This window comes from Epinephelus fuscoguttatus, linkage group LG3, assembly GCF_011397635.1.
Source record: "Epinephelus fuscoguttatus linkage group LG3, E.fuscoguttatus.final_Chr_v1".
NCBI classification, from domain to species: Eukaryota; Metazoa; Chordata; class Actinopteri; order Perciformes; family Serranidae; genus Epinephelus; species Epinephelus fuscoguttatus.
The window spans coordinates 13,698,906-13,709,732 of record NC_064754.1 but is presented as its reverse complement, the minus strand read 5'-3'; the positions used below and the strand labels follow the sequence as shown (position 1 = coordinate 13,709,732).

The 10,827-nt window shown below is 39.2% G+C and overlaps 1 protein-coding gene across 1 annotated transcript; it reads left to right on the top strand.

The window, feature by feature from the left end:
* The first annotated feature begins 4,397 nt into the window (after positions 1 to 4,397).
* spcs3 (signal peptidase complex subunit 3) lies at positions 4,398 to 8,953 on the top strand. The gene is made up of 5 exons (XM_049570718.1): positions 4,398 to 4,637; positions 6,742 to 6,817; positions 7,065 to 7,139; positions 7,413 to 7,528; positions 8,545 to 8,953. The coding sequence occupies exons 1-5, from the start codon at positions 4,495 to 4,497 to the stop codon at positions 8,675 to 8,677; spliced, it is 543 nt and encodes a 180-aa protein (XP_049426675.1). The 5' UTR covers positions 4,398 to 4,494; the 3' UTR covers positions 8,678 to 8,953.
* The last annotated feature ends 1,874 nt before the right edge of the window (positions 8,954 to 10,827 follow it).

Below are 10,827 nucleotides of genomic sequence, written 5' to 3'. Positions count from 1 at the left end.
ACACACTATTAAGCCATGTGTGTGCGCGTGCATGCTCTGGCGTAGTGAATGCTAAGCTGTATCTGACAGCCTGGCAGATAAAACCGCACATGGACTCTGATCCTTAACTCTACATGTTCCTCTATAGGATCATCTCAGTGAATCACATCAAATCTGGCTTCTGATCAGATTACAGTTTATATATGTACCTACATATTCCATGTATACACGCAGTTGCTGCAGATTTGTCGGCTGCACATCCATGATGAGAATCTCCCGTTCCACCACATCCCAAAAGTGCTCTATTGGACTGAGATCTGGTGACTGTGGAGGCCATTGGAGTACAGTGAACTCACTGTCATGTTCAAGAAACCAGTTTGAGATGATTTGAGCTTTGTGACATGGTGCGTTATCCTGCTGGAAGTAGCCATCAGAAGATGGGTACACTGTGGTCATAAAGGGATGGACACGGTCAGCAACAATACTCAGGTAGGCTGTGGTGTTTAAACCATGCTCAGTTGGTACTAAGGGACCCAAAGTGTGCCAAGAAAATATCCCCCACACCATTACACCACCACCACCAGCCTGAACCACTGATACAAGGCCGGATGGATCCATGCTTTCATGTTGTTTACACCAAACTCTGACCCTACCAGCTGAAGGTTGCAGCAGAAATCCAGACTCATCAGACCAGGCAACGTTTTTCCAATCTTCTATTGTCCAGTTTTGGTGAGCCTGTGTGAACTGTAGCCTCAGTTTCCTGTTGTTAGCTGACAGGAGTGGCACCTGGTGTGGTCTTCTGCTGCTGTAGCCCATCTGCTTCAAGGTTGGACGTGTTGGTTCAGAGGTGGTCTTCTGCAGACCTTGGTTGTAACCAGTGGTTATTTGAGTTACTGTTGCCTTTCTATCATCTTGAACCAGTCTGGCCATTCTCCTCTGACCTCTGGCATCAACAAGGCATTTTCACCCAGAGAACTGCCGCTCACTGGATGTTACTCTTATTCGGACCATCCTCTGTAAACTCTAGAGATGGTTGCGTGTGAAAGTTTCTGAAATACTCAGACCAGCCAGTCTGGGACCAACAACCATGCCACATTCAAAGTCAGTTAAATCACATTTCTTCCCCATTCTCATTCTCGGTTTGAACTTCAGCAGGTCATCTTCACCATGTCTACATGCCTAAATGCACTGAATTGCTGCCATGTGATTAGCTGATTAGCTATTTGTGTTAACAAACAGTAAAACAGGTGTACTTAATAAAGTGGCCGATGAGTGTATTTGAATCTTATAATGAAGATAACACACCCTTATTAAGTCTAAATTAGCTTATCAACATCACTAATAGGTTTAATCATTAATATGTTTTACCATATGGTGGCCACTCTGCAGTAAGGTATTTATGAATCTTTGGTACCTTGCAGCAAAAGTGAACAAATCTGTCTATGAACTGTTAAATCCAGTATTTCCCTCCAAGACTTTTCCTTTGTGGATTTGGAATCCACAGCTAGCTTTGCTTAAAAGACTCAGGACAAGCCACAGTGTAACGACTACTACCAATGAAAAAAAACGCTAAAAGGCTGAGTAGGCTCTTAACAGTTAAGACACTGTACAGTGATAGTGCCCAGTCAAATACATACATTAGTGCAAATTACATAATGTTACAGGCTTTACAGTGGATGATTTTCTCTGTGTATTAAAAACATAAACAGTACAATGGATATATTTTTACCCAAAGAAGGAGGCAGAGGTCGGTTATGTAATGATGTAGAGTTAATATAGCATAACAGATGCATGGCCACAGGGGTCTTAGAAGTCCAAGAACAGCAGATGGACAAATGGACCTGTGATTGAACTGATAAATGAATAGAATAAACAGATGTTTTCGCCCAGGTGAGCTGCCAATAGTTATACGAGGAGCCCGAGGCTTCAGTGCAGGAGAAGTCTCGTCTTGCGTGATATGTAGGCCTACATGAAAGTGCACTGTTGTGCGCAGGAGGGAAGAAACTACATCCTCCCTTACAAAGATACAGTAAAACATAAATATTGGATGTGAACTGGAGCAGTGTGTGACCAGTGAATCTATGCCCCCTTCTGTCATCGGGAGGCCCATTCAAAGACAAAGTATCTGGCAAGAAAAGGAAACCATGAGGACAATAGCTGCACTGTTAGTTCGATGCCAGTATGATTACACCTGCATAACCTGGTACAGTGGTGTAACTGAAAGAACAAAAGACAAGCTTCAGAAAGCTCAGAACAAAATAATGAGGGGTCAATCTAAGTCTATGCATATTAGCCCAAAACCATTTTAAGGAGTTGAAGTGGCGCCTTGTTTAAGGTAGAATTCAACATCTAAACCTTATTATGGTCTGTAATTATTCCAAATTATTTAACCAGGTTTTAACAGTATGTTTGTGTGGCCTGAATACAAAGGCTAGTGTTTCTGATTGGAAACAACCCAATCTAACGAGCATACAAGCACGTTCCTCTGCACAGGGGCTGAGGAGTGGAATAAAATACCAAATGAAATTTAACCTGCCCATTCTCTGAATACTTTAAAAAATGGATGCTGAGTAAGCTTGTAAAGTGAAACATATTTTCCAGGACAGGCCTATGTTTTTGGACTGGTTTCTGAATTTTGAGGGTTTTTCTGCTATCTTTCATGACTGCATAACATTACTCTAACTTTATGTCTTTGTGGTGTATTGGTGTAAAAATGAGATATTAGTAACATATACATGTAATTCACTATTCCTGCCAGGCTCCTAGCGTAGCAACAATGTGACTGTTTTGCGAATCCTGATACATTTTAGTACTGCATGCACATTTGTGTACGGTATTTCAATTTCAATGTGCACTCTCACTGACTGGACCAGATACACCAAATAACCAACATTAGTCCTGTATACAAAACAAGGCTTGGTAGGTAGGTAGTGCCCCCTCTACCACACACATGCAACAAGCAGTGTAACTTAAGCAGCAGCTTCTGTATATATAGAACAGAGATACTAACTGAATGTAGGTCAAACTTTGGCAGCCTCAGTCTGAATTCCATGTACACATTAAAACATATGAGGTTAATTCACAGAACTTAAATGTTGCAGTGCATTCAGTGTAAAATCAATTGCAAAATCCAGTTTAATTTTAAAAGCAGAGGTCTTTGTATTTTGAGATTTTGAGAAGTAAACTATTATATAGTATCAAATAGTAACAAAAGGCAAAAACCAGTGAAATGACAAATGTAAAAAAACTGTGAGGAAATATACGCACATGTTTCATAAAGCCCAACATAATATTATCATTACCTATCTAGGCTATTTATTTTAAAGTATTGGTACAAAAAGTGTTGTGTCAGACTCTATCTGTATGATCTATAATGTTGTGATGTGTATGTGTATGTGTGTGTGTGTGTGTGTGTGTGTGTGTGTGTGTGTGTGTGTGATGCAGCCAGGTGATCCTGGCATTTTTATTTCTATATTATACTTTTACGCTATTATTATATGTGAGGTCTGAGCCAGTTTAATTTAAGACTGGCAATTATGTTGATATTGACATTCGTGTCAAGAGCCTATTTGAATTAGTCAAATGGCACCAACTCTTGATGTAAGAGTACATTGTACTGAACTGCAATAACCATGCAATAAAACTCCATACGCTGATAACAGGCTATAACACAGAACAGAAGGTTTATCTCAGTACTGACAAACAGCATCAAACAGGAAGTTGACCCTAAAGAGGTAAGAGAAATAAAATAGGTTTCAGCTTCATTTTAATGTGAGTCTAACAACTGACTGACTGATATATTGTAGATATAAATGACATACAAACATGTATGATGTAGGGTAATACTATACCTAAATAAATATGTTTTAAACATATGTTTACATTTTTTTTAAATTAGGAAGTTTTCTCGGTGTACCAATAAATTACCAATCCACAGTTAGGACTGTAGTGACTGTGTATCTGTGAATAGGTCCATCACAAACCCCTTGTTGTTCTCGAGTCCGCTGTTAATAAAGTTATTGAAAAAAGGAGGTACCTCTTCCGCTTACTCGTCGCTCGTATTTTATACCGGAGAGTAAAAATAATCTTTAAGGACACTTCCACTACTACAATGAGTTACATATTTTTTTTTTAATTACGGCACACTCTTTCAAGCTGATTGTCTAAAATGAGTGTTTGAGTAACATGTTGCATATTTTTCTGCCAGTCTGTTGCAAATATTAGCCTGCGTCAATGAAGACAACTAATATATATATATTTTTTTGAAAGAATGCATTTTCGTATACAAAACAATTGCTTTTATCTAACGTGACTTTCGACGACAAACAAAACAAAACAAAAAAAACAAACAAACAAGCGAATTCGTTTTATTTTGAAAAGCATAACAGGAAGTACACGTTCGTTTAGTGTATGAAACGACATTTCCGGTTTGTACACCGCAGCTAGCGGCCGTTTCGTTTCTTACTGATTTACTGTTATTCTCATCATTCCTGTGGTTGTAGCTGCTCTTTAAACATGAATACGGTTTTGTCGAGAGCTAACTCGTTATTCGCCTTCTCCCTGAGCGTCATGGCGGCCTTAACTTTCGGCTGTTTCGTCACGACAGCATTCAAAGACAGAAGAGTTCCTGTGGACATACACGTCTCCAAAGTCATGCTGTAAGATTTCGTTATCGAGCATCATGTGTAACAGCTGTTGACTTAACCTGCTTTCCCACTGTGCTGTACTGTATTATAGCTATATAAGCATGTATAACTGATGCTGTAATGCACACGGAAGTGAGCAGTTCAAAGACCACCGGTCCTAACAGTCGGTGTTTTTGGATGCTGACGTTCCTCTTATGCAGACTCAGCCTGCAGGGCCTGCTGGTGTTTGGTTTAACTGCACGGTTTCATATCTACTGTGCTTGAAACTCTGTGGCTGTGGGGCTGAATGAATACGTGTTTTTTCAGGTTGTATCAGTCTGTAACTATGAATGCAGCCTAAAGTCAGACAAGAAGTGCATGTACGTTAATGCAGCAGTTATGAACAGCTTCATTGTTCATCTCACACCTACTGATGAATTCATGACATAGCACAGATACAGAGATCCAGTAAACATGCACAACTTTCAAGCACTGAGAGTTGTCACTGAATACTTGGTCACATAACATTATTAATCTCGAATTAGATCACTGAATTGTTCATTTTACACCATATTGCCCTGAGGTAAACTTGTTGTGTGACAGTTTGTGTGAAGACATTAAATCCAGAGACATGTGAAAAGTTAAAATTGAGATAAAAAGTTCATTTAATAAAAGTTAAAGCTGGGAAATATAGAGAAAATTAGATAACACAATATATTTGAGAGATAGATATAGAGTTGACTGTTGGCGCTCTAACAAAAGAATTTTTTTTTTTTGCACTTGAGAAATGTAATCTTATATATCAGAGAGCAAACAGACATGGTGCATCACATAATGTAAGCTTTGCAACGATCTATCTTGCTCATATTGTGTTTACAGAGGCAACACAGACACAGGTACCCAAATAACCTAATTCTTATATACAGCCACCCAGATATTTAACAAGACACTTTTATGCTAGTTGAGAAACTCTGGAGGGCAGAGACAGGAAGGGGTAAAAAAAAAAAAAAAAAAAAAGAGAGAGAGAGAGAGAGAGAAGTTGTGTCCTTAATCAGCCTCTGCAACTGTAGTATGACTGGTGTCCACTTAATATCGAAAGCATAATTCCTTAGTTTGAGTTTGACCGTTATGCTTTCCATCAAATACACGCTCTTCAATCTTTCCCTACAGTGTGATTGTTGATGAGCAATCCTCAGTAATGTAGATGTAATGACTAAGTGGGTGAAGGCAAATAATAGAACAGCCAGAACAGTCTGTTTATTTCAGTGAATTACATCACTTCACTGTAACGCAGCTTAAAGACTAGGAAAAGACAGTATTTATGATATCTAGTTTCATATCACAATATTGATATAATATCGATATATATATTGTCCAGCCCTAACCAAAACTTAGTTGGTGAAATTATGAATTAATTGATATTGTTAGTAAATGTCCGGTAACATTCACACCTGTATCAGACATTTTCCGACAACCCTGCTGTACCAAGCTATTAAACTAAATAAAATGATCAAAATATCTGCAATCAGAAAAGTTTAGAAAAAATCTTTCTGGATTGAAAACAGATCAGGGAACAGTAATGTAAAAATAACATTAGATTTTTGACTTTTGCAGTAAATACAAGTTACAATGGAATAATCTTAATATGAAATGCTGTCGATTGTGGTTAATTTAATGCAACTTTAAACAAAAATGAAAATAATACCCCGGGGATGTTGCTGTTAAAATAACAAAAATGCACTTCATGTTGAGAGAGCATTTACATGCGTGTAAATAATTTGTTGCAAGTAATTCAAGGTCAAAACCTCAATAACTGCATTGCAAAGTGTTTATGAAACACTTGTAGATGTTTAACATTTATTTTAGTCAAAGGTTATTCAATATATAGTGAGTGACACCAGTTAGATTGAATGTCATTAACACCTCCAAAGTCCTTCACTCTCAGTCAGATGTGTTTTCATGCAGCTTTCAAAGGAGTTTTTTTAAATAATGTATTAACAATCAGCTCTATACCATCAGTCTTCCTTCTGTTTAAACTTATTCTTCAGGTTGGAGGCAGGTTTTCCCTCAGATCTCCTCCTCTTTCCTCCATCATTTCTCTTCTTTAATGTTGCTTCTCTCTCTCTCTGTTAAACAGGAAGAACGTTGATGACTTCACAGGACCCAGAGAGCGCAGTGATCTGGGTTTCATCACCTTTGACCTCGCAGCTGATATCCTTCATAATCCTACATGTACTGTTGTGCACAGAGCATGTAATAAGAAGAAAGAAAGCTTATTTTAGTTACAGCCAGTGTTGCGTGTCGGGCAGTTAAGCAATCGTTCACCAGGTTCTAATCTTGAGTCTTGTTTAGTGACGTCTCATCATGAAACACGTGGTTGCAGAGTTGCTCTTGTGCCTTGTGTGTGATGAGAGACACCTCTGGTTCCTGTGGTACGTTGTTCCTTAACTTGTCCTACATTTGCAGCCAATTTTCGACTGGAACGTAAAACAGCTGTTTCTCTATCTGTCAGCTGAGTACACCACAAAGAGCAATGTAAGTCATAGTGAACACACACACACACACACACACACACACACACACACACACGCAAGCACAAGCTCAGGTTTGTTTGTCTCTGTGGGGTTTATTCAGCACGTTCTTCAGATCAGCATGTGATCAGTGATATTGCATAACGAAATAAGATTCTGTTAGTGATCAGTTAGTGTTGTGAAGTTGTTTTGTATAAGATGAAAATGAGCGAACGCTGTCTCATATACAGTTTTATTGTTGATTGACATTGTGTATGTGTGTGTGTGTGTGTGTCAGTCTCTGAACCAGGTGGTGCTGTGGGACAAGATCGTCCTTCGAGGTGAAAACACCAAACTGAACCTCAGAGACATGAAGTCCAAATACTTCTTCTTCGATGACGGGAACGGACTCAGGTTAGACACAGACACACACACGCATCTGGGGTTTGGAATTTTTTTACTTATGAGTAGAAATTGGACCTGATAGAGGTGCTAGTTGATTTGTCAAAGGTTACCAAAATCCTTTTGGTTCATTCTTTTGGCACATGAATAAAAACAATTCTGAGGTACCTTTACTTGAATATTTCCATTTTCTGCCATTTTATATACTTGTGCCTAACCACATTTTGAGGGAGAAATATTGTTCTATATACTTAAAGCATTTATCATAGTTGTTAATTACTTTGTGGATCAAGAGCTTACACAGACCAGTTTATAAAAATGGCAGCGCTTTTAACATATGCCCTTTTCCATTAGATGTGTGAAGCTTTAACCCTGTAAATCTTGCTGGTATTGATCAGACCCCGGGGCTAAATAATTAAAGATCATGGTATTGATAAGCTCCAATGTTAACACTTCTTTTATCTGTACTTTTAAACACAAAGGTTAATATCTGTGAATGACTAAAATCCTTTATCATTATATTAATCACCAACGTTGTCAATTTTCCACCTGTAAAAATTGTGAAAATCCCGAACTGGCATCCACGCAGACTGTGCTGCAGATTCATTAAAGACTAGTTGTTGTTCAGTATCACTCAAAAATATAGGTGAGTTAAGGCTGACAAGATCTGACTGTCTTTAGGGATGTGACAACACAACAAAGAGGCTTTCCCATTCTGCCAAAAAACAATATGTGGGGGATTTGGTCAGTCACTTTATGGACCTAAAAACTGCCAAATTTACAGGATTGATCCAGCAGTTTAAGTTAGTGGAAAGATGGGAAACTGATACAAAAAAAAGCTATAATCAAAACTGCAGAGGCTGACATGTCCTGTATGGGACTCCAAAAATCCTGGATCCTAGATTTCCCATAATGCAACTCAATAGCATCTTTCCTCAGAGACTAACATCATTATAAAATCTGAGGTTTAAGTTCAAGCATCTGTCATGTGATTTGCTGACTAACTGTCATGTCTGTCTCCTCTTCAGGGCTAACAAGAACATCACGCTGACACTGTCATGGAACGTCGTTCCCAACGCTGGGATCCTGCCTCTGGTGGCTGGAAGTGGACACGTCAGCCTCCCGTTCCCAGAAACATACGAGACCACCAAGAGCTACTAGACACAAACACACACAGGACCACTTTCAACAGCAGCTGGGAGGAGTTTTCCCTGAAGGTTTCCGTCCAGAAAGAGATTTCTCGGTTACAGTTTTGGTTAATATGAAGAGATTTCTGCCAGAACAGACTTTCTGGGAGAAAGCCAACAAGGGAAACTTCTCCTATGTGCACTTCAACACACTGTACACACACACACACACACACAGATGACTCACACACACTGTGCGATGGTGTTTCTGCATAGATGTAAATGAATTTTTGGTTTGTAATAAAAGTTGAGATTGGATCATCTGTGTCTTTGTAGTGATCTTTAAATAGGAAGTAAACTGTTTATCGATAAAGGGTCAGTTCACCTAATTACAAAAGGTACATAATCTCACTGAACATGCAGACACTGTTGGTGTTGGTTTGATTTCAGGGTAAGGAGGAAATAATTATCAAAAGCTGTGACATGGAGTAAGTATGCAGGCGTTACTGTTTTTCCTTCAGCTACGTAGGTTTGATTTTAGCCATTACAGAACATGTACTGATTTAAAGGTGCAGAGCTGTTAAGACCTGTATTTGAATAACAAATGTCATCCTACTGTGAACAAGACAAAGATGCTTTTATACACTGCCATACTTGGATAAAGTGACATATCCAAAATGTGGTGTGCCATATGTTTACACCACCATCAACAGTAAATGGATTCATGGTGTACATAATATAATTTGATTTGTGTGAAATGAAAGAAAAAGTGTTGTGAGAGGAGGAATGTGAAAAACAGTTGTCTGTCTCATATTCTCATTAAACTGGTTTCAGTTGAGACAAATAAGCTGCACAGTATAATCTGTTGTATAAAGGTGCTTCGAATAGCCACAGAAGTCGGTCTGCAGTGTTAGAGCAGCAGCGCCCTCTGCTGTCCACAAACTGCAGTGAAGGAGCTCACAGCACCTGATGCTCCCATGTGAGCACAGCTGGTTGCCTCCGAACAGGCTCATAACCACAGGAGTCCATATTTTTTTGAGATTATATTTAAGGGAAAATTCACCCTAAAATCAAATACGAATATTTTTCCACTTACCTGTAGTGCTGTTTATCAGTCTAGATTGTGTGCTGGAGATATCAGCTGTAGAGATGTCTGCCTTCTCTTTAATATAATGGAACTAGATGGCACTCAGCTTGTGGTGCTGAAAGTGCCCAAAAAATACATTTTAAAAAACTCAACACTAATGTCTCTTTTCAGAAATCATGACCTCGTTACTCAAGATAATCCACAGGCCTTGTTGTGAGCAGTCTTTTGTAGGAACTATTTTCTTTCTCCTGAGCTACACTCACCGACTGTATTACTGCGCAGAAGGAAGCGTGCATCTACTAATGAATGAGAGGCTCATGTGACAGTGCGACATATAAACATGAATGATGTCCTCCTCAGGTGAGGACATTACCTAGCTCAGTGGTGCCAGGTGAAGTAGCAGGAGATGCAAAATTCCTTCTGTGCAGTGATTAAGTTGGCATGTGTAGTTTGCAGGGTTCCTATACATTTGGAATTTCAAAATTCCATACTTTTCCATACCCTAATGTCCAGACTTCTCTGCGTTTTTTTTCAGAGAATATGCGACATCTGAGTAAATATATCAGTGTATCATATTTCACATCATATTTAATTATTCTTAATAGGCGACTGTAGCCAAGTACCATAATGGCATGCAAATAAAAACTCAGGTAAGTTCAATGTCTGGGCTGAGGCAAAAAGGTTGGGACTCTGGGTGCAAGCGATGCAGTAACGAGACGTTGTTTTTTCCTTTCATGTGGCTCAGAATCGCCTTCTCCCCCATGCTGACGATGTCAAACGGTTTCACACAAAGCTTGCATCTAGCTCTATGTGTGAATTGGGAATCCTTGGCCAACCAGTATTTATATGTGGTATTGTCAAGCCATCCATCCAGAAACTTGCATCTACCCATTGTGAACCACGTGAAACTCGTCTTCTTGTCGAAGGTGCAATGTTGGAGTGAAACTTGATACCTGGGGGGCTGGAGGAGGGTCATGGGGCAGCGGACTGGACATACCACTTGTCAATCAGGTAAAAGGGGCGGTATGTTTTCTGAGATGTTTGCTCTCACACAAACTGTGCTTGGCCCGGCATAAAACACAACCCGGATTGATTAA

What these genes read in the sequence shown, in the direction of transcription:
- spcs3 (XM_049570718.1), top strand. Translation starts at nt 4,495, where the DNA reads ATGAATACGGTTTTGTCGAGAGCTAACTCGTTATTCGCCTTCTCCCTG. An exon ending in CACGTCTCCAAAGTCATGCT is followed by an intron (nt 4,638 to 6,741) that starts GTAAGATTTCGT and finishes TCTGTTAAACAG; the next exon opens with GAAGAACGTTGATGACTTCA. An exon ending in AGTACACCACAAAGAGCAAT is followed by an intron (nt 7,140 to 7,412) that starts GTAAGTCATAGT and finishes TGTGTGTGTCAG; the next exon opens with TCTCTGAACCAGGTGGTGCT.